At 41.2% G+C, this 27567-nt stretch overlaps 1 protein-coding gene across 1 annotated transcript; it reads left to right on the plus strand.

Annotated features, from left to right (window-relative positions):
- Window positions 1–5967: 5967 nt before the first annotated feature.
- On the plus strand, window positions 5968–27567 carry cfap46 (cilia and flagella associated protein 46). The gene is given in 59 exon segments (XM_085922901.1): window positions 5968–6054; window positions 6366–6440; window positions 6504–6622; window positions 6839–6970; window positions 7112–7176; window positions 7837–8001; window positions 8388–8511; window positions 9333–9427; window positions 9741–9866; window positions 10205–10304; window positions 10598–10696; window positions 11147–11337; window positions 11494–11719; window positions 12069–12186; window positions 12899–13240; window positions 13358–13473; window positions 13604–13710; window positions 13886–14098; window positions 14299–14464; window positions 14553–14708; window positions 15775–15879; window positions 16310–16491; window positions 16649–16780; window positions 16860–17025; window positions 17434–17500; window positions 17578–17713; window positions 17784–17967; window positions 18105–18258; window positions 18331–18345; window positions 18635–18858; window positions 18990–19097; window positions 19178–19336; window positions 19420–19568; window positions 19774–19872; window positions 19950–20013; window positions 20111–20251; window positions 20317–20517; window positions 20585–20691; window positions 20771–20953; window positions 21058–21196; window positions 21814–22008; window positions 22480–22668; window positions 22851–22970; window positions 23291–23473; window positions 23586–23759; window positions 24120–24217; window positions 24304–24374; window positions 24742–24914; window positions 24989–25095; window positions 25198–25274; window positions 25384–25548; window positions 25663–25730; window positions 25916–26024; window positions 26167–26269; window positions 26390–26502; window positions 26580–26661; window positions 26826–26962; window positions 27037–27114; window positions 27332–27567. Coding segments are annotated over 58 exon segments (7776 nt in total). The 5' UTR covers window positions 5968–6054; window positions 6366–6391; the 3' UTR covers window positions 27442–27567.

A 27567-nucleotide genomic window follows, 5' to 3' on the forward strand; every position in this document is an offset into this window, starting at 1 on the left:
GGACGTGCCTCTGCGCAATGACGCACACCGCGCATGCCAGCACATCGACTTCCCAAAAAATGCAATCTCCAATCTGATACGTCAACGACCACTGTGCCTTGTCCTTCCTTGCTGCGCTCTGTGGGTTAAAAAAAAGAAGAAGAAATGGAAAAAAAATTAAAAGAAGAAAAAGAAAAGAAACACACGCATGCCCTGATCAAATGATAAGAATGAATTGACACGAAAATAATATGAGTTCCGTGCACTCACAAGGATGAACTCCAATTGTAGCCTGAATGAAATGGGTATCGGCTCCCAACATGCACGCCGTGTCATCTATTTTGGTTCTTTGAAGAAATCAAGTGACAGTAATCCTGTCAGTGCAAATTTAACGCTTGGAAGCAGTACCTGCAGGCTATTATGCTTTCTAATCGACCACAGTCTGCTTTCAGAAAGAAAAAAGACAAAATCTGCAAAATATTCCAAGGCTCAGGATGAGCTTGAACATTTTTCCTGCAACCTCACTTGTTTTCTTCTAAGATGCACCTGAAACATGTCCAGAAGGGAGGATGGAGGTCACTCACACACACTCCTGCAGCTGTTAGCTCATGTGCGCTGGCTACAATTGTTGAAGCTCAGTTGATAAGGCAGGAATAGTGCCACCATTCATGTGGGGGAGCGTTTGCTTGCCCCTATGTTGACTAACTGCCAGGATGTTGAATAAGCTTCCACCTTCAGGGAAGCTGCTCCGTAGCTGACCTCTGACCTGTCACTGAATTGTGAAGGTTCAGATTATGTAAGGAAAATAGAGTAATGCCGTATGTAGGCCTACTACATTTGCCTGTGAATGAAAGATATGAACAAGGTGCAGCAAAAGTTGATTTGAAAAGGAGTGCTGGGATTATGTAAGATGAATATTTATTTCACCCTTCTGCAAGTCTTCACTCATTTGCATTCAAGTTGCCTTGAGGTACAGCCACTTGCAAAAGGTCAAACGTGTGCACACAGGCCGCACGGAACATGCAGATTTAAGGGTTTTATTTTTAATTTGGTAGGCACTTTAAAGTCACCATCACTCTTAGCAATATATTTCTTTGTGTGTCCATTCCTAATAAACTTTCACTTCGATTCAATTATAAAAAACACCAAGGTGTTGAGAGGACATTCAAAGAGGGATTTTTTATGTCACCTTCGTGACCTTCGTTTTTTGTTCATGACATTAACTCGTGACATTTTTATAATGCCAAATAGTTCACATTTGCTTCCAAGAAAACAGAAAAAAAGGTCAACAGTACCACCAAAGAAGAGCAACCACTCGTTTGTTACTAAAAGTGTAGATTTGAATATTCATTTTTATTTTAGGTATCAGCCAGATGTTCATATGTGATTTTGGGATATGTCATTATTATGCATTCTCTTGCCATGCCTTGCCAAATGATATTGGAGCAGCCTTCCAAAATTGCCTCATGGCAAAACACTTCTCTCCCAGTCTGCAATTCAGTGCCATCTTGAGAAGCTTTACAACCATCACTCTACCTCAATGCCCAGTCCAATTTACGTCCTAAAAGTTTTTGGTGAACGTGTAATCTTACTTTTAAATTTCATTCTGCTTTGTTTGCGCTTGCTGCTGGTGTTTGTGAGTGTATGGATGTGTGTGTGTTTGTGGGAGGGAGGGAGGGAGGGAGGGAGGGAGGGGCTCAGCCCCTCCGGTTACCAACCAACAATGCTGCATATATTAAAGTTCTACACCAGCCTGCTCCCGCATTGGTGTCCATTTGCCCCAAGGACACTGTTTTATATGTTCATGTATTCTAGCCCCACTGCAAATAAGGAGTGGAACATAAGATACGGTATGTTGTTCCACATCATGTTGATCAAAATGGTTGACTGTTGGAAGAAAAAGATGGCCTTTTCAAAAAAAACAATCACATTTCTGACGGTGAGCTTAGAGATGATAGTCTTGAGCCAGCCACTGAACTTGTCTGTCAGCAAATATGCATTTTTTTTGTTCAAGAGTCATGAAATGGCTTGTTTGAGGAATGTCTGTATGACAGCATTTGATCCCAAAGTCAAGTGGGAGATGCTCACCTGGGACACTAATGAGAAGAAGCTGCGTAGGAAATGGATGGATGGATGGATCTTCTGTACATCCTTGAAGTTCCAACAGTGCCTCTTCTACTTGTTTATGCATGACGGAATGTGAGAGCGGTGACCACTCGAAGGCAGGTCATCCAGCTTTCAACTTGCCCACTCATGATGAATGCACCTCACCGTTCCTTGCCATTATAATTCTGCTGAGGAACGTCACCACATGCACCTGAGCTCTCATTCATCTTCAGCTTTTTACATAGCAGCATGTGCATATTTTATTCATGGTTGATGCGTGCTATCATTCATGTTTGTGTTTACGGTGCACACTCAAATCAAAGCCATTGAGTTTTTTTTTTTTTTTCAGTAATGTTTTGGACTCTCAACCAATCAATTTTGTGAAATGTTATTTGCGCATGAATACAAAGAAATGATGACCTTTTTCTTCCCCCATGCGATTAGTGTCCAAGGTCAAATGATCATCCGAGCATTCAAGAGTTATTTACCATGTGACCAGAAAACAAGAGGAGCTTGCTAGCGTTTTGAAATGGTTTTGCATTATTTATCATTTCATCTGCTACAATGGTTATGGTAAAACAATTCACTTGTTTCCAAAAGCTTCAATGGATTTGAAGGGTGACCTTGCTTTCCTTCCTCATCTGGGTGATGAATTTCCATGTAAAGCTTCAGAAATCATTTGGCCACAATCTATTCCGTGAGTGTTGCAAATACACTTTCATATAAACAAAACAAGATCAGTTGGACGATATTAGGGTTGTCATTTTTACCCAATTGTGTATCTTCTCTCTGTAAAGTGGAACTTGGCATGATATTGGACTATTTCCAGCATCCTGGCTATCAGGAACAAATGTCATCGAACGCCTTGTCATTTTCCCTGAGCTTTTCCTCTATTATTTTCCTGCCATGCTCATCTTAAATTGTCTTGAGAGTTTGCTGACACTGTGATGGCTGACGCAAGCCTGTGTACACAGGAAAAGGACGTGTGCTTGTTACAAAACAGACTCCCATCAAGAGATAAAAATATAAAACATGTTTTAATAATGTGTGCCGCAGCTCTATAGGGTTTACTTGCTGGCTTCAAGATGGCTTTGAATTAGAGGAACGGATAGCATCGTTTGGGTAGATGCTACTTCAACATTGCAGTCGAAGGTTCTTTCATATACGAGTCGAGTTTCTTACTCTGATTTCCTGCCGCATTCTTATCTTGCGTGCCTTTCTGCAAATATCTTTTTGGCTCATTCAGACACATCTTTCATTCAGGTTTTTGTTTTTTCTTGTTTTGCCCACACAGAAGCAGAAATAGCTGGGATTATCGGCTAGATGGAGAAGACGTTCAGGCATGGATGTCATAATCAGGCTAACGTCTGAATATTTATTTGATCCATTTTCAAATAAATGTCTTTCATCATCCAGATCTTTGGTGGCAAACTCACGTGACACCTGCAGAATGCATTATGGACTCACTGAGTAATTAAAGGAAGCCTAATATTTACAATTGCTTCGACTAAAGTCACACTTCTGTTGACTAAAACTAAGTATTCAGTACTTGGGTCAGGTGTCTGTGATTCCATCAACAATATTGTAATAAGAGCCCTTCTCAATTGAGGAGTGGGTCATTTTTATTAGTGAATGAAAACATGTAATTGAAGTTCTATGCAAATAATTGTGTAGCAAAAGTACCTCTGAAAGCATACTGGACAAAGATGGATGACTCGCAAGCACACGTTTTCAATATTACCAGTGTCTGGCAAGCATGATTAATAGCCCACTCATCCCATTCATTTATCGCATGGAGATACGTTTTGGATGTTTTTGTATCTTTGGAGTTAATTACAGCACATGTTCAACAAATGGCAATACAGTGTCTTGGAAAAGGTTAAGGATTCTTTTATCAGGAAAGGGAAACTATACACATCAGCAGCCTATTCAGATGGGAACTATGTATAAATATTTGTACAAATGCTTTCATATGCTGTAGTAAAAGGTGATATTTGCCGCAGAAGCAAGAAAAGTAAACGTGGCCTGATTTCACGGGTGGAAAAAGTATTACGTTGGATTAGTTGTTATCGCACGTTACTGGCATCACTGCCTGTAATCCCCCAACACAACTTGACCAAGCACATGTAACCTTTACAAAAAAAACAACGAGGCTGTCGTCGTTTCCTTCAAAGAGTTGATTTTAAGAACTGGATCATTTCCACCCAACGCCTCACTAGTATATAGACAGTTTTATAAGATAATCCTTTGTTGATCCCCGGAGAGGAAATTCCTATGTTACGGGGTAAAGCACCAGCAGCTAAAGATTAATTTAAAAAAAAAAAAAAAAATTGAAAAGTCATACTGTATGTGCGAAATGTCTATGGAGCCTCATTGGTTACGTCGTGATTGGAGCTGATGGATGCCCCTGGCCCTGGATGCCAATTTAGTACTATCTGACATGTTTCCAAATCCCTTTAGATTAGCCAGTTCAAATGAAATCACTTGACATATTAAATGCAATGCATACAGCTCACCATCAGGGAACCTGGGTTGCGCTTGCATGTTCTTGCATAGGACACAAACAGAAGAGGTACTGGCGTAAATATCTGTGCAATAGTGCACATGGTGTCCTTCCGCTTCGCAGCAAAACATACATTGGGTCTTATTCAATCTAAAAAACATCATATACCACCTGTTGTCTTGGTATGAAATGTGATTTATTTTGAGTCATATTACTTTCTGGTAAATTGTCACCATGAAAATAATTGTAAGGAGAAAACAAAATGAATATGTTCAATGACACAGCATAGCGGCAATATCGTGCGCTCTATTATACAGACTCAGAAGGTCCTCGCGCTCCCATTAAGATTGCTGGGAGCATCATTTGTATTGATTGACAGTGTTTAGCAATTCCACTAGCAGCATGGCAAAATCAGAATGACTGCAAATCAGTTATGATTAGGAACACTGTGATTGCTCCACTGGCAGACATCAATAAGCCACTTAACAGACACCGGCTGGATGAATCCGGACATTGTACTCGTGCACATCCATCATCCAAGCAAATATCGTTCATGTTCATTTCGATACAGGAAGGCCCAAGTCTTTGGATGGAAAAGTTTTTTTTTTAATGATTCTGTCACAATGGGCTTGAATTAAATCATTGATTGTGTATGAGCTTTCGTGGTCTATGCATGAACAATGTGCTTCTTTTCTTTGTTTCCAGAGCTGTTGTATGTTTCAATATCCTTACTGCTCAAATTGCATTAGTGGGATATTGGAAGGACCCGCTTCGAATACAGGCGTGGGAGATCAAGGGGAATGTAGAAGCTGAGAATCAGTCCGAGTCCCTTCCAATCGATTGGGAAAGGCTCTGGGGTGCCCTGCTTAGCAGCAAATAAATTGTTTGTCCCCCTGAGGAAGGCATGAGGGTATTCTATCCATTTTGACATGCCCTGATGTACTATAAGAGGCTTTTGAACTTTATCCAGCGAGTGCCTTGGGGTTTTATGTTTTTACTATATTGTGTTTAATAATAAGGTGGATAATTATATGGCTAGAAGCAGCACTTTCAAGCTGAAATGAAGCACGAGTATGAAAACATCTTCTAAAAAAGGGAGTGGAATAAATTACAATTTTGTTGTGCTAATTTGAATACATTCAAACAATTATGCTGCAGAACAGATGTATGCTTGTGACATAATGAGTGAAGGGAACACACATTTTTCATTTAGCAAACCTATTCATCATGATTAAGGACCATCTGTGTGGGGCGGACGCAGCAGATCAATATTTACAGAGAATAAAAAAGCAGATGAGAAATGTGCAGTACTTTTGTCTTTTGTTGCTTACCGTAGGGCAAACACGGCAGCTCTGTTGCTAAGCAACACACCAAACAAATGACTAGTGGTCATAGTGATTGAGTTTGGAAGTTTGGAAAAAAACAACGAGCAGAAGACATTTTCATATTTCAATTCTACTACACGGGTAATTTGACAGTTTTACGCTTTATTAAACTAACTAGTGAGATGTAACATTTAGGGTCAGTTTGAAATAGCTAGAATGCAATCAAGGCTTGTTACACACTAAACTCGGAATGTACCATTTTTGTAATTATTGATGAAGCACCAAAAGTATAAAGATCTGATTTAACATGAACAGGTTAAAAAATGAGCCAGGAAAAATCGCGAGTATTTCAATTCAAATTCATAAGCCTGTTTGTTTTGTAAATACAGTAGTTTTTGAGACAACAGTACTTGCAAGGGAGCTTGAGAATCGGTTTATTCCTGCTTTTACAGGACGTGCTCTGCAAATAGACGGCAAAATGGATCTGGATGTCCTCCAGTATTTGGCCAAAGCCAAGAAGAAAAAAGGTTGGTCTTCTTGCAGGCTCAGTTACTGTGAAGTTGTATTTGACAGTTTTGTTGTATAAACAGACTCCGGAGCTTTGCAGTCAGCCTTCAATGAATTGGAAGAGATGGCAGAAGATGACTCAGGAGGAACAATCAGCTTTGACCGACATATGTACATCTACTGTGCAGAAGTTGCTCTGGAGGTATACCCCCCGACAATTGAAATCATGACAATGCAAACCTTAGTTTAGCTGCAACCCTGATACACGAGCTCAATGTAAACACACAGAGATGGAAAAGGAGAGTTTCAATAGGCCCGCTGTGCATGCTTCTTGGATTATGCAGGTGTTCCTAAATAGAAGTGTCTTAGCATGGTCTGTGCGCAATCCAAATGTCATTTTGTTTGCATTGTGTTTTAGCTGGCTTGTTTGGAGATAGCGGCAACCTGCCTGAAGAGGTTCTTTGATGCCAATCCACCACCTGATCAATATCTGTGTCGCGCCTTGCTCTGTCAGAGCCAACTGAAAGTTCCCCCGCCCACAGGGAACATGGTGAGTACAGTCAATTAGGTCCAGCTTCTTGATGGACTCGCTTCTGTTACTTGCACTCAATAGAAAGAATGGCATTTCGAGAAATAACTCTTTGACACAGTGTGTTTGAGGTTCTCACTGCCCTATTTATTTGTCTTTTAGGGAGACTTTAAAGAGAATGTCCAGTATTTACTGAAAGCTATTGACATTTCAAAGCGGGAGAAAAGGTAAAAAAATCCTTTTAGACAATTGATTGTTGGAATAAACCATCAAGACACAAGATGCATACATAGTCAAATATACCAGCTGTTGACAATGCAGTGCATGAATGTGTATAGTTAGTTTTATTTTTCATGACATAAATGTTTGAATGGCAAACAATGAATAATTCAATGTTATCTACTTACTTAGCATGACCTCTTATTCACATCTGGTCCATCTGTCTTGTGTTGGTTTAATTCAAACAATTTTGTGTTTTTTTTTCTATATACAAGTACAGTACATTAATTCCCTGGTGTTTCACTGTAAAAGATATTTGGATATTTGTTAAGAAAAGGGGAATGTGTCAAGAAAAGGGTCAAATGTGCAAACCACCAGCAGCACCTAAGGGGATGTATATAGATGTATGTTCAAGATGCTCTCTGGTGGATAAATTAGTAGCACTAAAGTAGTCTATTTAAAATGAACACACATTTACTTTTTATACATTTCTCGACTGTGGCTCATTAAACAAATAGTTGAAATGTCACTCTTTTTTTCCATTTCATCTTATTTCGACATTGATCACAACAATAAGGTTGCATAGATATATTTATAGGCTATGCCTGAATGCTCTGTTTTCTTTGTTGCGCTTGTGGTTTGTTTGTTTGTTTGTTTGTTTCTGGCAGCTCGCACTACCTCGTGTTCAATGCCTCAGTACTGTATCTCCAGATGGTACGTCCTCTTCTCCAGCCAGGGCGGTGCTGCCACCTCATATCCTCCCTCAGGCAGGTGGTCAAAAGTCTGGAATTGGTGGCAGACAAGGACCACAGCTGGAGGGCTCAACTCATGATGCAAGTGGCACCTCATTGCACTCTTATGTTCATTCTTCAATCATAATCATCAAGCTCATTAAGCAGCGTTTGGTGTGCTTGACAATTAATTGGCTTGCTTTTGGTGTAATTGCGTGAGGAAGTGCGCTGATGTAAGATATCTCGTCTTCATGAAAACACCTCAGGTTCAAATGCTAATTTTGTTTTTGGTCACCAGACACCATGTACAGTGCGGTGTGTTGAGCGTGACTTTTAATTGGATTTACAGTGCTTGCCTGACAGGATCAGATGGGGTGGATAACATTTTGGTATCTCAGTCCGCACGCTCCATTTTATGATATGCACCGTGTACAGATAACCATTGACTTTTTGAAATGTAATGTCCATCAATGCTTGCTTGTGTTCAGGTATCTGATTGACTCTCTTTTGGATGCTGGGAAAAGTGATGATGCTGCAAGTTATGCCAGAGTTACAGAGGAATTCATCAGAAAACACTGCCCTCATCTTTTATCAAACGTCTTTCGCTTACAGGTATGCAGTGCAGTGCAGTGCAAGACAAATACAAACATATTTACTAGACGGAAGAAACAAATTAGCTTTGTGGGGTTTTGTAAAAAAAGTTATATAAGCATTGTAAACAATAGAAGACTTTTTTTTTATTTTGTCCCTCGTTCGTGAACACGGAAAAAAAACATTGATACCCCTCTGTTCATAAAAGAAAAAAAAGAATTGGAAATAAGAATTTGAATGAAAAATAACCATTTGTGATATTGCTTTGGAATTGTGGTTCAAGGGACATTTTTGAAAAACAAACTGATGACACATTATCGTCTAGATGTATTGTCTAGAATGATCTTTCGAATGTCTTGAGAGAATCCCCTTGTGTTTTTTGTTTCGTGTCAGCCAATAGCACACTGGCTATGTGTCATCATTTGAATGGGATGGCTGACCGCTTCCGTGTTTGAAGACATCTGTGATTCTAATTCAAGGACACGCCTTGGTTGAATGTCCATATGTCACTTCCAATCTGGTACCATCATATTTGTTTTTGAAAATGTGGACCCCCAATTCAACAGCAATGTTTATTTATGTGGCCCTTAATCACACGTCTCGAAGGACTCCTTCCCACGTTTGACAAATATGTATGAAAAGGACTTTTGGAATGAATGGCCCTTGGTTGTGGAACTATTCATTACAGTATGGTAAGCAACAAAATGATTCTGCAAGGGAATTCACAGACGCATGCACACGCACACACAAAGTGTCCACAGGCTGTATCAGGCATGAATGAAGCGACTCATAGCATTTGTATCCCAGAAGTATCTATTGTAACCGCATTCCTCTTGCCTTAGGTGTGGAACAACATGTCCAAAAGGGATATCCTGCTCAAAAAAAGCCGTCAGTCTACTACCTTGACTGTCATTTTCAAAATGCTGCAATTCAAAAGGTAAGGAACTATGTTACTTGGAATGGATTTCCTATTTGTTTTCTCTCTGCAGGTGTTTTCCACAAATTTGGTGAATTAAAGTGATACATTTACAATATGAACTAAATATAATCTCATTGATTTGTGTAGTCTACCACCATCAGCAATTTGACACCGTTTTTTAGCCATATGTAGAAATATCTTTGATTGTATCATTGTTTTATGTGACGTGTTCTGTTATATTGTTTTTTTATATATATTGTGCAAAGAGCTTTGTTTCAGCAACAGCTGTTGTGAAAGTGATATAGATATATATATGATGCTACTGATTTAGGCTGTTGGGAGAAATAAAAGAGGAGGAACTAGCAAAAAAGGATTTGAATGAGCTTGAGGAGCTTTTCAGTCTCCTGGGGGACTCCACAAAAGCTTCTCTTCGGACACCCATTCCGCCAGCTGAAAGGTATGTAACCTTAAAATCCATTACACTTATTCATGTCTTACCTTTTTTTGGGAGCCGCAAATACGGTCAATAGTACTCCCGAGTACGTTCAAACATAGTTTAGTATGTTAGAACAGATTCACAAATACCTTCCAAGTACTCGCAAATAGGTTTGAATGTCCTTTTGACTCATTATGCCTTTGCTATTGACTTGTGCATGCATGAATAAAAAGCGGTTTTGTTGTAAGTATTTGTCATTTTTTCCCGCTACTTGTTGTCATGTAAATGATGGCTGCTCTTGTCATGTAACATTTTGCTTTTGGCTGACACTGCACATTCTATTTGACCTTGTATTTCAGAGTGGCCTTCCTCTTGGAGCTGGCTCTATTGGCCTTACAAGGGAAAAATCACAAAATGGCTGAGAAATGCTTAAAAAAACTGAAGCCGGCAGGAGACACGGTGAGTGCCCAATATTCTCGTAAAATCTTGTGAAAGACCGTGTTATTGGGAAACAGATCAATATTGATAACAGACCTGTGGGCTACTCATTGGTGACCCTTGCTTCATACCATACCAAAACATCTTTGGAAAGATACATTCATAAAGGGAAGGCGATGAAACGAATGAAGCGTTAAACGATGCTATAAATGGCAAGATCTCATGTATAAATAGCTTCTTGGGTTTCAAATAAGGCAAATCTTTTTTCTCTTATGACATTCAACACTAACTCTTGAATCGCTCTCTCCTTTTAGAGTATCGGTGAACAAATAATAATGGAATGTATCGTCTGTGAAATAGAGCTCCGGAAGAAAGAGACAAAGACGAATGACTACTCCAAATCCAGCGTGGAGGTGCTCCATCAGCAGACACATCTCAGATGATATTAATCATCGAGCAGTAACTTTTGCTCTTTGATAAGCACTTCAATGTTATTAGGGTTTTCCTTTATCCATTCATCTTCTAAACCCTCACGAGGCTCACAGGCGTGCTGGAGCTTATCCCAGTAGTCCGGTTGGCAGCCAACCACAAAGCACATATTGACGAACAACCACTCGCACTCACAATCACACCTAAGGACCATGTTTTTTGGCAATGTGGGAGCAAACCCGAGCACCCGCCTGTTAACAGTCTCACTAAATGTTAGTTCAATGAAATGCTGAAAATGCTGATCAGATTGCGTTTCATGTTCATTGCTGATATACACTGTATTCATCCAGTAAGACTAGATGATTTATCTGCTCACTCTGTGATAGAAGGCTTGTCTCTTGTGATAGCTTCAGAAGATATTGTTTTCCCCCCAGGCCCGTCTAAAAGCAATAGGAAAGCTAAATCAGTGTCTGCTGGCTGCAGTCAGAGAGGGGGACCCTCAAGCTGTGCAGGCAGTTTGTGCAACCCAGTGGAGCTTCTGTCTTCCACTCTTACAGCATAATCTCCGCCAACACGTTAAGACACCTATGTTGCGGATGACTCAAACACTAGAGGACATGCAATGGTAAGCCCTTTGATTGATCCTTGCTAAATGTGCCCATCTCGGCCTTTAAATGATGGATGAGAAACGGTTCTGATTTCGGTCCTATATTCCACGTATATCCTAACTTTGACTTTGGTATTGATTCCTATTGTAAGAATTTGAATTTTGTTTTCCCAGCATGCTGTTCCTAGTTCGAAGTCAGGTCCACGCTGAGCTGGCCGCGTCCGAAGAGGAAGACGGACTCCTCGAGGCTTCCATGACTCACCTACAAAAAGCCATGCTGCTGGATAACGGCACACACAAAGAAAGATTGTCGTCAGCTTTCCATCTCCTTCAGCTCAGAAGAAACCTTTATCAAACGCCCTCTCGGACCGAGGATAAAGCCGCCATGCTTATGCAGCAGGTTTGCATCACACCTTTGAACAGTCCTGGAAGCTGTGCAAGGTAGAAAATTTGGACAGAAAGGATACTAGTCAAGCCTATTATCGAGGAGTAGCCAAGAAAATCTAGACATTGTCTATATGTGTCTACATTTCCAACTTTAATAAGGCAGTTTAATTGCCCCTTGTAATGACATTTTCTTATAGCTAGTCATTTCTCCCCTTTATCAAATCAAACACAGTAATAGTGATGCTGTGTCCTTTTGTGCAGACGACTTGGGTTTGACTACACATGGCCAAATCCACTTGGCTATACGTACAGTGCCCTTCATTATAGTGTACTTGGGAGTAACTCTGCTCTTTTTCTATCAGGTCAAGGACAGGCAGCCCCAACAAAATACAGATTGTCGTCCCTTACTGCTGACTGTGGGCCAACTATTGGCCCCCGCTGATTTCCAGATGGTGTTGAATGCAGATAGCATCTCCAAAAGTACAAATTCTTCTTCTTCACATTCAGTGGTCACATAATTGTCAATTGATTTTCTTTCAACACATCTTGCACGTAAACCAAACATTTCCCAAATGTACTTGCGTCCTGTCTGCATGGACTGAAACTAAAATTCAGACTGGCATGTTAGTGTCACATGACTTCTTTATGTCTTTGTGTAGAGGCTTGGAAAAATAGATTTGATCCATTCTTTCACATGAACTGTGATATTGCGGCATTTCAAAGAACATTCCATCATGGGAGATGACTGTTAATTAAAAAGTCAATTAGAACACAGAAAGCAAATGGAGTGAAGGATTAGCAACAACACACACACACACACACACACACATATACTGTATACATTTTGAACCATCTGTTTTCCTAATCTAATTTGGCCACCAAATGCCCCCAGTGCTGCTGAGACCGTAGCGTATCTAAAAAAGATTTGAAGGAGAAGCTCTCTTTTACGCTCATCGTCTTGCTGTGTAAACCACTTGTGACTTTTTTTACACACACCTCTTCCTCCTGCTGTGTGCATTTATTCGATGCATATTTAATCAATTGTAAATAAATGATAGGCAGTCACTGAAGACCAACAAAGCGCAACAAAACAAATAGAATATTATGTGCACTCGTAACCTCTACAATATCGTCCGAATAAATTATGAAGGTACGATTTTGCATCGTAATTCATTGAGTTTTGTTCGATTAGTTACCAAAGCCAGTGTGGGGTGTGGACCAATAGCTCAGCTCTCCGCCGAGGCTCATAATTACTATGCGGCCGTACAGAAGTTGGATGGATACCTGGATCGACAAGGAGAAAACGCTGACAACACAGAGAGGCAAATCTGAATCCGACTTCAGAAAAGCTGATTGAATTTGTGTACCATTTCATAGAAGGTGACGTGTATCTATCGACTCTTGTCTAGGTTGAGGTTATGGGCTACACTTGCAAAGACAGCAAGAAAACAGGAAGTCTGGGATGTGTGCAGAGTGGCTGGCCGATTCTGTTTGCTCTATGATGAAGCCAGAGCAAAGATGCCCATTTGTCGCAGTAAGATCCTCAATGAAATGATCTGCATCCATATTAAATTGGCATGAAGACAAAACGTTCATATTGAGTTGCATTTGTTACATTTAAACAAGGAGTTGTTGCCCATTTTGTGTACAGAATCCAAATGCTCAGAGGAAGAGAGCTCCACTGAGAACCTCAACAGCTATGAAGAAAATCAACCTTGTGCAAAAAAGTTGCGCCTTTTGGCTGAAATATGCTTTATCACTGCTGAGGTAGAATTTCCTCAAATCCATATTAAGAACATATTTAGGAATTGTGATCTGAAAGTCTGGAATTGAACTTGCTTTAAAGTGGTGGTTGCTTTTGTGCATATTGTGTGTAATTCTGGAACGTCTTATTCAGGCTACTGCCCAAAAGCTCCAGATGCAAGGTGTGCAGCTCAACAGCCCTGCAGTCCTGCCACAGGATGTAGGTGTATCTGAGGATGACCCACATTGGATTATTTACAGGTAAAAAGACAAACGCAACTATGAGGCCCTTTTTGCTAGCAAATCAGGGAAGCATAACATACTGTCCACTAAATATGATCTATCCCATTGAACTGTTTTATTGCCGATGAAATGTAACGATATCAAATATATTTGCATGTTATGAACTGAATCTTCTTGATGTAATTCCACTCAGAGACTGGATCCAGGATCTGTCCGCTTACGCCACGTCCACTTTCCTGCGCGCGGCCGAGCTCGGCACACAAATCAGGGAACCCTGGATTGTTGCAAATTCTGCCATTTACTTATGGAACTACAACAGGCACTTGCTGGTTACCGGAAACTATAACTGTCTCATCCCCACCTTCCAAAATCTGGTAGAGATGTTCCAAAAGACTCGGTGCACAGGGTAGGTTTTACTTTTCCGAAAATGGATTTAAAAACAGCATCAATTTCAAATGACTGTCCCAAAAAGGCCTTCGTGCTTCTGTTTGGATTTAAGCAGTGGTCTGGAGTTTTAGCCTTGCTTTGGGCCTCCCACGTTATGCTTTAAAACCATTTTGAATGGACTTAACCTTCCCCAAAACATTTCTTTTCATTCATCCATAGAAATCATGCTTTAGTGGTGCTCCTTTGTGATGCCGTGGCCCGAGGTTTGTATGAGGAGCTTGCGCTACCGATCAACATGGGAAAAGGGAAAATTGAGAAGACAAACGGCGCTCAACCTGCCCTGCTCGACCCTGATGCTCTCCTGAAGGTTCACAAAGCTTTTGAGGTTTGTCCGTTTGTCTCACTTTCATTCATTCAAGTTCCAATTTCTTCCAGTAATACTCAACATATCTATGTTTTGTCTTCATTCTTAGCTGTGTAACTACGCCCTTTCCATATCCCACGGCACCACAGGGGAGGCAGTACCCATTGCTGTCCAGAAGCAACTGGTGGCCACGTGGGCACAGATCAAGATCCTCCTGCAGCAGCAGGCTGGCTACCAAACGGACATCGAGGAAAAGTCCTCCACGGTACCCACGGTGAGGAAGTTAAACCTTCTCTAGATGGAAGGAATTGTACATGATACTCCATTATCATCCAGTACTGGAATTGATCATTTGGGTTCATGTTTTTTAAACCAAAAAATAAATCCATCTTGTTTTACACTGGCTAAACAGTGTTTTGAGTTTTTACCTTAACTAACAAGGTTGCTTCCTCCATACCCAGAAAGAAAGATCCAAGACTTGGTTTAACAAAGACATCACTGTTTCTGCATGGCACTGGATCAAAAAGTGAAAGTTTTTACAACCCCAAAAAAAAAAGTTCTCAACTACATTTGGCTTTGTATTTCTTTGACACCCACGACATCTATTCTGTTTCTCTCGCCGACTACATAGAGAGAAAAGATTTGCTTCTTTTCCCCACATATCAGTCATTCAAATGAACAAGAAAAGCAAAAGAGCACAAAAATGGCTTTATTATGATCTTAAAAGAGAAAAACTCCAGCTCAACTCAAGCGTGACCCATTTGTTGTTTTCTGTTCCCAGCCAGTGCACGTTTCCTATGCGCTAGACATATGTTGACGTTATTGCCATTTTCACTTGGACAACTCCGTATGCATGCAGTCAATGAAAAGGCTGCTTATATGATTTGTCACAGAAATTGACTGCTAGATCACCATAATCCTATAGCCCTGAGCTTGATGTGTTTTTTTGTGTCCAAACTAATTCGATTTGTTCCTCCCCGGGCTCACTGAAAACTCCATAAATGGTTTCTATTTATAATTTCAATCCATCATTCATAAAGTGTTGTTCTTTCAACGTGCACGTTTTTTGGGGGGGTTATTGAACATACATTGCATTATAAACAACTGAATCTGTTTTATAATTGAATATGCTTTTTCATTGGATAATGACACGACATGTGCACATAGATGACAACCTACACTAATGTTTAATGCTACTATTCTACAGGCTTACCTCACAATGTGTTAAATGCATGTATAATTCATAAGCAAGCATGAATACAAACATAAGTATGTAGTCAGAAAATGACTGCATCCAAACATCTAAAGCTAATTCTTGTTCTATCATTCAGATTGAAGAAATGTCACCTATAACTCGTGTGCTGATTGCAGTGGAGATGCTTCAGTCGTATAAAAATTCCAGCTCCTCGGAAGGTTATGATCCCAGTTTCTCAGCGGTACGTACCTGCACCGGCAGTTGCCTCGGTGACCGTACATTGAGCTCGCTTGAGAATGAGTCACGCCTAACTAAGTTAACATCGGCCCAGATTTTCGCCTTTGGCTCTGTTCCTCTTGTTTTGAACGGATGTGCGCTACTCAACCTTTGCTCCGTCTATTGTTAAATGTTCTTTTTCTTCTCCCTCATAACTCAAACTCATGCACCACTATCTGCTCTCTATGCCTCGTTCCCATTCTTGACTACCTCATTATTTTTATTGCTTCCGCTCGATTTACTCCCTTATCATTTCAACTCTCCTCATCACTTGCTATCAATCTCGTCTCTTTCTCACTCATCGCTTTTTGTATATGGTTCCCATGTGACAGTTATTAATCGTCCTTTTGTCCACACTATCACTTTCTCCCTCCGTCTTATCTTGTCCCAAAAAGTTGGTGAGCATGGTGTCTCAATGCAAGTGGACTGATGCTGTGGTAGAGCTACAGACATGGTGCCAGCTGGCTGCGTTCTGCCACCATGCCAAGGAGTACACTTTGGCCCTGAGCTGCACAGAGAGAGCCATGGATCTTGAGGATGCGGCATCAAAGTGTCTCAACACCACACCTTGTCTTTTGTAAGTACAATGACTTAATCGCATTCCTGAAGTCGGAGGTAGATCGAATTGTATTCGTGTATGAGGGCTGAGATGGAAATAGCTTTGGTGAAGGGAGAATGTTTCCTGAAATGACCAGGTTCTAGAGACTTCTTAATTTTTCTTCTCACGGCCCTAGGTACGGCTTGCCCGCAGTGAACGAGATGCTGAGCACGGCAGCTTGCTTGAGGGGGTTAAGCTCAATCCACAAGTCTATTGGAGACGTACATATTTACAAGACAGCTATGGACATGCTTCTGTCCAGTATCAGGTGCACCTGGAGCCCAAGTTGGTTGGAGGATCCCTATCTTATGGAGTTTCTCAGTTCTCAATGTCTATTCTCCTCCCAGGTATGCACAAAAGGCAGGGCATTCGGAACTGTGTTTTACAGCTGCCAGGCATTATTGGAACAATTGCCTACCTCTGACGCATTCACCGGAGGAAAGACACCAGCTGAAAGAGCCCTTGGAGGCCATTCTCAATGCCCTCCTCCACACCTATCCCAAGCATACAAACGTATGAATCGCTCGCTTCCTTTGGCCATATTGACACCTGCTGCACAGACATATTTATTTTCCACTGTGGAATTGTGCCTGCTGCCAATATTGGCAGCCAACATTTTTGTTAATAGTTGATGTTATTTTTCGAAATGAAATGGGTTTCCTTCCTATCAATCTGAGTACATACTATAGACAGCAGGGCTCCAGACTAATTCATTATTGATGAACCGGTGACAACGTGTGGATAGGATCAGGAGTGAAATGTAACATTTGAGAAATCTCGCTCTCACTCTCTCTTTCTCTCTCTCTCTCTCTCTCTCTCTCTCTCACACACACACGTAAAAAAAAAAAAATGCTTTCTTCCTGCTACGGTAACTGTACCAGAGCACTTTAGTACTAATATTTTTCAAACTTCATGTTTCAGAAGCAGGACAAAGTGAAAACTTTGCAGAAAGGAGTCCCTCTTGGAAGTTCTAAACCCGAAGCACCAAGTAAGAGCGGCAGTACGTAATACAGGGATCCTGGCGTGGTTCTTCTCTTAATTCTCCACTCTTGTGTTTGTGAGCAGATGAAGAAGTCCTAACCCTAAGATCATCAATGTACTGTCTGTTGCTTCAAATCTATATTGATCGAACAGATTGCAATGGTGCTTTGCAGCTGTTGGATAATGCCGTTCGAGATATGCCTGCCACTAAACACCGACTGTAAGTCAAATCTCATTTCATAAAAGTGAGGAAGATAAAAGCAAAAGTTCTTCTTATCTGTATTTGACAGGTTTCTGCTGAAATGTCGCATCCAAATAAAGGCACGGCTGGGGGAAAGCGTATTGATGGACATGCAAACGTTACAAGGCAAAGAGGAGCAGAATTGTTCCTTGATGTGGCACAAAGCAGCTCTGTGTTCTTGCCATGTGACGCAGCAGCTGACCTGCTATCAGAAATCCGTCACCTCTCTCATGGTAAGTTCCAATCAGACTGCAAAAAAAAAATAAAACTGGGATCTTACCACCATCTTGTGGAATCAATACAGGATTACAACTGTATAAAAAAGAACGTGTGCATGATGCTTCTGTTTTCCATATTCTACGTATTGAAGTCTGAAGAAAATCAATGGCAAAAGGTCAGCTTCCTGCTTGCGTTTGGAGCATGGATGTACTGTCACAACTTGTCTACAGAGGAGGCCCAACACCAGGTTCAGTGGGCCATTGATATTCTCCTACATTTGGAAACAGAGCGGTCGGAAAAATCGGGTACAGCACGGTGGCTCGCCATTTACTGGTAATCTAGTTGCTTTGTTGAATTCCTATCTTTTATTTTGACAGGTGTACCTGCGTCAGGTGAGTGTCATTTCACTCCGTTCATGACCAAAAATGTTTTGATAGCTTGATGAAGAAAAAGGCTGTCCCGGGATTCTTTTCTTCTTTTTTTTTCTCTCAACTGTAAGGACAGCCTCATGTGTGAATATTATAATCCAAAAATCTAAATTTTGGATCTTGTTATTTGTACCAGCGTGAATGTCATTGGTTTCCTCACACTCCAATCCTCTTATTTTCCACCTTGACCTTGCTCTATGTATCCGACATCTCCTTATTTGTTTGGATTTTTTTTCTCCACTTTTCTGTCTAGAAGAAGACTCTCAGAATCTGGATCCGGGCTCAGTGAAATGTGAAACTCTGGCTGTTGTTCAAGGACTGTCATTCACACAAACTGTGTCCAATGTGAAGGAGGTGCAACGCCTTGACAGCTTGGTACAAGCGCACACTCTGCTTGCTGTCATGGCAGATAGGAATTCACCGGAGCACCAGTTGAACCTGCTCAGAGCATATGACTTTGTTCTCCAAATATGGCAGGTGAGTCCATTTATAGAAAGCTTTTGAAATGTGCTTTTAAATGCATATTGACAAAATGGGTTGATGATACACATGGATTGAGCCCCGAGGCAGCCCGCATTTCTTTTTTTTCCTTTTGTTTATCCCCGCAGACGTCAGCGGCAGTTGTTTCTGCGACTCCCATCGAACAACCAAAAGGCCAGAATCCCACACCAGTAGGGAACAAAAAAGACAAGGGAAAAGGCAAAAAAGTCAAAGATGTACTTTTCCACTACTTTTCCTCATTTGTGTGATTGCGCTTGTTATGAAGTGTAGCAATATGATTTCCTTGCCCTACCAGCCTACCCCACCAGTGGTGAATCCCAAACCCGTCTTGGATTCCACTCTTTTTTCTACTCTGGAGTATTGGGTTCGATTCTCTTGCTCTGATCAGGTCCGTTACACCTTCAAAACAAATTGTAACCCACAGTGCATCAATATTCACAGCATTACAAATCAGGTAAGTCCACTTCAATGACATTGACTAGTGGTTTGAATGGATTGATTTTCATCTTTTTTTGTTGTTGTTGTGCCTGATGTTAGACCCAGAGCTTGTTTTATCTTGACCTTCTGGTAAAGGAGCTTCACTCGCTCTCACTGAGTCACCTGACCCTACCTGTTATGCACCTAGCAGAGACGTTTGCTCACGATCTTTTGGATAGGAAGAGCCTTTCGGACTTGTATCGACTCAGGTAGAAACGCTGACACGTGAATCCCCTTTGTAGAGCTAATCTGGTGAAGGTCGTAAGTGAAAAGATTTATGGATGGGATTTAAATAACAAGAGGGAATTAGTTTCATTGGTAGCCATATCTTTTAGAAATATTTTATAGGCCTAGTGTGAATCCAACATCAGGGTCATGATTTTTTTTTTCTTTCTGGCATTCTCTCCTTTTCAGAATAGTTCGGACCTGCTGTCAGCTTGGCATGGAGACCGATACCTCATATCATGAGAGTCTAATGAATCTGATGAAAATACAAGAACAAGAACAAATTACGTATGTGAAGGACAACGATGCGTTTTTTTCTCCACGTAATACTATTTGCCTATAATAAACTGTATTCGCTGCCTTAGGTGCCATGGAGCAATCACACTTTTACAGGAGAGAAAACGCCTCTACACAGAATCGCAGAATCAGGTCAGCCCAAAATATTCGATTTATATAGTAATCATTACCCTTGCTTGAGAAATTGAAGAAACAACGAGTCTGCTGATGCTCCTTCCACTGCCGACAGGAATCCGATATGGAGTCACATTTACAGAGGAAGAATTTGTTTGGCTTGAATATTTGGGTTGACAAAGCAGAGGTCTGCCTGGAGATGGGATTGTACCAAGGAGCCCGGCAACTCCTGGCAGAAGCTCAGTTGGTCGCTCTCGTGAGTTGAGAGAATGGTCGTTCGAGTTAGCTTCAAACATGTCATGCTTGTTTCCTTTGTATTAGGAATTCAAAGACCAGACTGTCATGCCAAGAATCTTGCTGGGTATGGCTGCTCTCGCTTGTGAGGAGCAGAACTATGCGCAATCCCTCTACCTCCTGGAGAAGGCCCAAGCCCTGGATGGGGACGAATACTTCTGGTACAAGTTTACCCTCACAAAGGTTGATGCTGTGTTGGGCCAGAAAGTCCAGGATGCACAAGCCAAGGTCAAGAAAAACATACTGCCATTTCTCCAAATGGTTTTTACATAAGCATCCGTTTTTTCTTCAACAGATCGATCAGATCATCAAACAAGGGTGTGAGGCTTTGACCGTGGTTCTGAAGCAACGAGTGAACCGAGTCTCGGAGATCACATTTTTGATGACGTCGTTAGAAATGAGGTCATTGCGCTTGATTCAAACCATGTTCTTTAATGGCCAGTGAATGACCATATTTGAGACATCTCGTCTTTTGTTTTAGGGGTGCCATTGAGTCTATAAGTGGCATTTCTGCCAGTGAGCCTGGGGTGGCACTGTCCACTAAGGAATTCCACATACTGAAAGCTGCCTGTGAGACACTGGGGCATGGTGCCAGGCTTTTCACACAACTCAACTACAGAGAACATGCTGCCAAGAGCCATGAAGCGTGCACATATGGGTTGAGGTCAGTGAGGGCAAAGTTACTCTGGATTTTGGGGGTCCCCCTGTTTCATGCAGACACTATCTATGTCTATGTTTTGCTTTTACAACATTGTCAACCCTCTGAAGATTTCTGGCCACCAAGGCTACGGACAAAAAAGAGAAGCAGCGTTTTCTCCTTGACGCCTTCTCCCACATGCAGTTATCAATCTCAGAACAAGAACGTGTGGTTTTGAATGCTGAGAACCTGCTTCACCTGGAAGAGGCCGTAAGTCAACGGCGCCAATTTAATGTCAATAATGCTCTCAAATGAACACTTAAAGCTCGTTGTCATTGTCAGCACATTCATACGAGATGGGCTTGAGAGCAGGCGCTGGCTGATTTATTTTGAAACACCTCTTGGAGAACCGAGCACATATGCGACTTGGGTGTCTGAGAAACAGTAGTGAGAATATTTGCCCAAAAGATGGTGCTGCTGCTCTAGTCACTTGTTCTAGTCATCTTTTAATGGCTACAGTCATCATCAATATTCACATCATTATCTGTATTTAAAAAAAAAAAAGACACCTGGTGCATTTGATCAAATAAATACATGCACTTTCTGATAATTGGAAATGTAAAGCTTTGCCATTAGTAGTTTTGCTTTGCAGTAAGTTATTTTTTTCCAGATAACCTGTCATCACTGGCTGTTTAGTCTTTCGCTTTTGTTCATTCATTTATTTTTTTCTGCTAAATAATTTAGACCGAATATCTAAAAAGTTGTGAAAATGCTTATCTTTTTCACAATAAATGCAATTTGACTGGTGTGATCTTTTTTATTTGTGGAATACAATACAATGATGCATCTCTCTTCAACATGGTATGTTTGTTTTCCTTCTTTGCCAGAGCTGTGGAGTGATATTATCACCCAAGTGGACACTACTACGCCTGCGTCTCACCCTGGCAGATGTTTGTTTGGCAATACTAGAAGAGCATTGTGAAGAAATAGTCAACCGAGCCCTGGTCAAGGACAAGAGTACTGCTGAGATTGCAATTGAGGATTTCATGCGGAGCATTCCTGAAACCAACTCCATTGAACAGGTAGATCTTGCGTCAACAAAAGTCATCTTTTGGTGCTATCCTTGGCCACCCCCAAGTCAAAAAACTTAGCTCCGCCAGTGCACTCAGTATTAATAGGTTGAAGATGCCAACGCTTGAGAGAGACATTTAAGGATGTGAGTGGAAACAAGTTTAGACTGTAAGAATTGCTTCAATCAATTTCACGAGGAGCATAATTGCAAAGGGGTGATGTAGTTTAGCTTTGCCCAAGCACATTGCAGTTAAGTATGTCAATCATTCTCTCTAATGAAGCTTTTGCTTCCTCCCACTCCACCTTTCTCACCGTCCATCTTCCCAATGGATAATAACAAATAATCATGGCCGTGAGGACAGCACAAGTACTTGATTTCCATTTTACCTGTCTATTTTCTTTCAACCGGTATTTTGTTGCTGCCAAATCAATTTGTTTCTCACAAATGGTAGGCTTTTCACACGCTGTTGCATCTTACACAGGAGTGGATGAACGTGGGAAGCACATTGGGCCAGATGTCATTGTGCCAGCTGGCTGCTGTGAACTCTTGCTGGCTGGACGACATTGAGATGAGAGCACGTTTCTTGAGTTTGATGGGAAAGACCCTGAGACTGCTGGCTGTGCAGGAGGATCCAGTGTATATGTCTTCTCTCTGGGACAGACACTTGAAGGTACAAAATGCCCAAGTCTTCTCTTTTGGCTCCCACAGTTTCCAACTCAGCAAAGTCTACAAAAATAGCAAAGGAAAGAAGAGTCCACCCATGCACCATGGACTGAGCAAAAAAGAAAACATCCTTTGACCATGCGATGCTTTATATTAAACCTGTGATCTTAAAATCCTTCTCCACAACAGGAATCTTCTTATGGCACTAGTACCACGGTTACAGAAGAAGACAGTTCGGGGAAAGAGAAGGAAAGTACTTTGAGCAGTAAAGAGTCCAAGAGGACCTCTGCTAAAAGCGCTGAGCCACAGGTACATACGATTTGACTCATGTGTCAGGAAATGAGTTGAGCCAGGGCGACCAAATGCAGCTTGGACCAGGGTTTATTGAAAGGGGAAAGGGAGTTGGAAGGTGGGCAACGAAGACACAGAGACTCACGGCCAGCAAACACGTCCATTTATTTCTTTATTTCTAACACATCCTGGCATAGCATTGTATTATTTGATATGGAATGTTTGGGTTCAATTGATCCTTTATTATTAGCGGTCCATTTGAACTGATTCCGATGACAGTACACAATCCCAACATGACAAATATTTGTTTGTAACTGCTACCTCTTTTTGCCATGCAGCCAAAAAAGCCCAAGGTTGAGCAGCTTTTGGCCCAAGCCAAGAACTTACTGTCTCAAACGGTTAGTCTATGTCTTCAGCACAATTTGCCGGCCTGCATCTTGAGCGATGCCTCTCTCAATATGCTGGAGTGTCTTGGCCAGTCAGACCATGAATTGGCATGTCAGTATCTGGCCTTGTTTCAGGTAAGGTTCTGTGTCAATAAATGTATTGCTTCTTTAATCATTGCCAATATAGCAAAGGTCATATGTCATTTGTTCTTGAAGAATGCCACCTCCAACTACTTTTTCTCCCTAGAGCGCTTGTACCGTGGATGTGATGGCTGATGTTTTAAATTTGGCCTGTGACGACATCAACGTGTCCCAGCTCTCGGCTCTACTCAGCCTGTACAGGAAACTCGGTGTGTCTCAAGAGGGTAGACCCACAAAAGTGTTGGAAGGAGTAAGACACTCCCTGAACAGCATTTCCAAGGTAGCACACGACCTGTGATGAATGCTTTCTGTCATAGCGCGTTGTCGAGTTCCCTTCGTGCTCCTGAAAATTGCTTCGAGACGCTGAGCTATATAGTATATACCGCCTCAAATGCTTTTGTACATTCAAACTCGTGTTAAATGACATTCAGTCAAGTGCCTTTGCTCAAATGTGAAGTGAAGATGTTTTTATTTATTTATATGTTTTGCTTTTGAGCAGAAGTCAAAGGGTTTTGTGCTAACACTGACTGTTCATAATTCTCTCCTTGGTGATTCAGACTCCAGTAGAAGGAAAATGGACTTTTTTTCGAAAGATGTTCTGCATGTTAAAAACCATTTGATGTTACCACTCTTTTTGCAGGCCTTTTCCCAACTAACTATCAACCCCAACCACCTCCAACTTCTTGCAGAACTTACATCCAACCTGAAGATTATTTTACTGCAGCACTCTAAAGATGGGTAATTTGGGGATTTTTTTTTTTTTTTAACGATAAACCTCCCATGTACCTTCGTAACATTCCATCACTGTGTGTGTTGTGTTTTAGATCTGAACTTTACGGCGCACTCTACAAGGTGCCTGATCCTGCAGAAAGTCAAAAAGGAAAGACATCACAAGGTTAATAGCGCACATATTCTTTCATGTTCACAGTAACACACGTACACCATACTCGTAGGGATGTGTTATCGCAGTCTGCAGTTCAATTGAGTTGGAATTTTCTGATGGACAGGTGCTTTGCATTTGAAAGATGCATGAGAACTTGAGTTTGACCTCTTTGCATAAGACAAATATGGAAGTCGTAGTCATACTTTTGAGAATGGGCTGGTTCCGTGAAACAGAAAATGCTGAGGGAGAAGGAGGATAGAGAAAGGAAAAAGAGGGATTGAAGATATTGGCAAGGGGTGCTCACTGGGACCAATTACAAGTGGTGTGCTGCAAGTGTCTCTCAGCATACATTGAGTGTGTGTAAATGTATTTGTTGTAGCTTGGCTGCCATGCTCTAGAGTGGCTAAGGTTTCTGTCTGCCCGAGGGCTCTGCTGGCTCTTCGAGAGCAGACGCAGGCCTTTGACCAAAAGATGAGACACGGACTCCTAAAGGAGTCCTGTTTGCATGATGGACGAGTGGAAAGCCCTGAAGAGGATCACATTTCTCATCTGGTATGTTTGTCCTCCTCTCTTACCTACCTACTGCAGTAGTAGGAAAAGCACCGTTCTCTTGACGTTCTGAACAGAGATCTCATCGAGAAAATACCTTAACGCTTCACTTCAAAGAAATTGTTCAACAAATGGAAGAATACTTGAATCCGCTCCTTTCTCAGTTTGACTTCACTTTCTTAAGGTATCGATTCGCAACTGTGCTACACTTGATGCCTTCACCATTTCATGAGAAGACTTTGTTTGTGTCGCTATGCAAATTTTTTTTTTATTTTTTTTATCGCAGTTCCCAAGAGTCAACTGTATCAGTTTCTGAAAAGGCCGAAGACAAAAGTGAAGAAAATAAAGTATCCTTAAATGAAGGTACAGTGTTTTATCCTGAAGCATTGCAATTCCATATCTTTACTCTTGTCTTCATCCAATTTTGTTGCTGTTTACAAGACGCTAATGTGTGTTTGTCTGTGAAAATCAGAAGCTCCAACAAGAGAGTTTGTGGTGTTACTAGCAGACTCCAAGTTGATGGACTTGCCATTAGAGGCCGTGTCTGTCCTTGAGGGAGACCTACTAAACTCTGTATCTCGAGATTTCTCCCTCCAGCTTCTCTGCAGCCGTATACCAAAAGAAGAGCCTGTAAAAGGTACTGAAGACTCAAATGTGCACCAATCGGTCAATATCTTGGGACAAATTGAAATCAACGTTAATAGACCATGCAATCCAACATGCATGCATTTGTTCATTCCGCTTGTCGTAGTGGAAAAGGAGCCCAAAGGAGGTAAAGGCGGGAAGGGGAAACACAATCAGAACCAACCCGTCAAAGTGGTGAGTAAACTGATCTGGTCCTACACACACTGTAGAATTGGCAAAAAAAACAAAACAAATTACACTAGATGGTGGTCTAAAAAAATAGTTTTTGGAATATTTTGGTTTGATATTATTCATAATGTGGCAAGTTGAGGTAACAAAGACACTTTTGTGCAAAGCAGGTATGTCTAATATTTCCACAGGTACCTCCTGTCGGTAATGTCTTGCCTGAACACACCGTCCCAGTGGACACACGGAACTTCAAATGCATCTTTAATGACAAAGAGATTGTCAATACCTTCACCAATGTTGGTGAGTAAAACTGAATGCCAGCTAGAGTTTTTTTTTTTTTTCTCATGACTTTTTGCGGAAACACAATATGCATTCAGCTGCATATTCCCCTTCCTGTGACAAGTGTTTATTTCATGACAATAATTGTCCAAATGTTTTCCAGAAAGGACCAGTCTTGTTGATAGTATGAAGATGAACTGGGGCTCCTACGGTCAGAATTTTAACAATTTGTTGCCGGGCTTTGTGGGCATCAAACAAACTCCCAGGTGTGACTTTGTCCTTTTTTTTTTTTTCTTTTCATTTCGATTTCTTTGACAAAGCAGACTTTGCAGGGGTCATCGAGGAATGCGCTTCATCTCATCTATGTTTTTTTTTTTTTTTTTTAGTTTGAGTGAATTGGAGACGGTGCTGTGCAAATGCAGTGGATTCATGTACCTGGGAGCAGAACACTTCTTGGCACCGATCCCACCTGCCAAACTAGCAGCACTGAATTTGCCAGGTACTTCTTTCCCCAATACACACATACTCTATATATTTAGTTCCTTACCTAATGAGAAGATTTTCTGCTCTTTTCAGAATGTCACTTGGCTCTTCTCTTTGATCTGGTCCAGAGTAAAACCAGTGCTGCGCACTCATCGAACCTTGACATGCACCAAAGGTAAAATGAAGCCTCCTTTATTAGAACATGTATTTATTTTCATTCTTTTGTCTTTAGCTTTGACATTTCCTTTCCCTGTCTCCACTTTCAATGGGCTCTCTTTTTGTTTGAAAAAGAGACGGCTCCATTTTTTCCTGGCAAGCCTACTGACTCTTTTGTTCCAGGGCCGGAAAACACAGCCTGGAGAAGCCACTGGAGGTGGCTCTGCTGTTGAGCTTGATTGGTGTCAACTGTGTTGTCCTCAATCAGTGGCATAGCAGCCTTCAAGAGAACTCGGAATACATCACCAACTTTTTGGACAGTATGTTTGTTTCTTTAGCTGTTGACATGTTTTTTGTTTTTGGGACTTGAGAATAAGAAGAATCTGCGTTGTAGATTTTCTGAGCGGCAAACAGACCTGTGGTCAGATTGTCCATTTCCTCAGACGAGATGATGACGCAACGGGATCAAACGGTAGGGGACATTCTGCATTCCATCTAAATGTTCAAACAACCTGGTGTTTCTGCAAATGTATCCATGTTTTTAGAAAAGTCTAATCCCCTTCTAAAAACATTTCCACCTCTCGTCATCTCTCTGAAAAGAGAAAGGCATCAAATAGCCACATCTAACTGCAGTAGATACAGACTTGGACCTCTCAAAAGTGGACTTTTTATTGCCCCCCTCAATGCAGATCACAGCTCTGCCTCTGATTCGGATGAAGATCTTCAGCACAAACCTGATCTGACACCGTCGAACTTCAATTGTGTTCTCTATGGATTCCCTAATTTAACTGGCACATAAAGCTATTCAATCAACTCGGATAGTTTGATAGAAGTCATGTGAAAAGTGAAGAATGGATATGACGCCTACTACATTCTTCATGACGTTCTATTCTTTGGTGTTTTGGTTGGTTTCATAAATATAGAA

The sequence above is a fragment of the Syngnathus leptorhynchus genome, chromosome 10, assembly GCF_054491065.1.
Source record: "Syngnathus leptorhynchus isolate UIUO chromosome 10, UIUO_Slep, whole genome shotgun sequence".
Classification (NCBI taxonomy): domain Eukaryota; kingdom Metazoa; phylum Chordata; class Actinopteri; order Syngnathiformes; family Syngnathidae; genus Syngnathus; species Syngnathus leptorhynchus.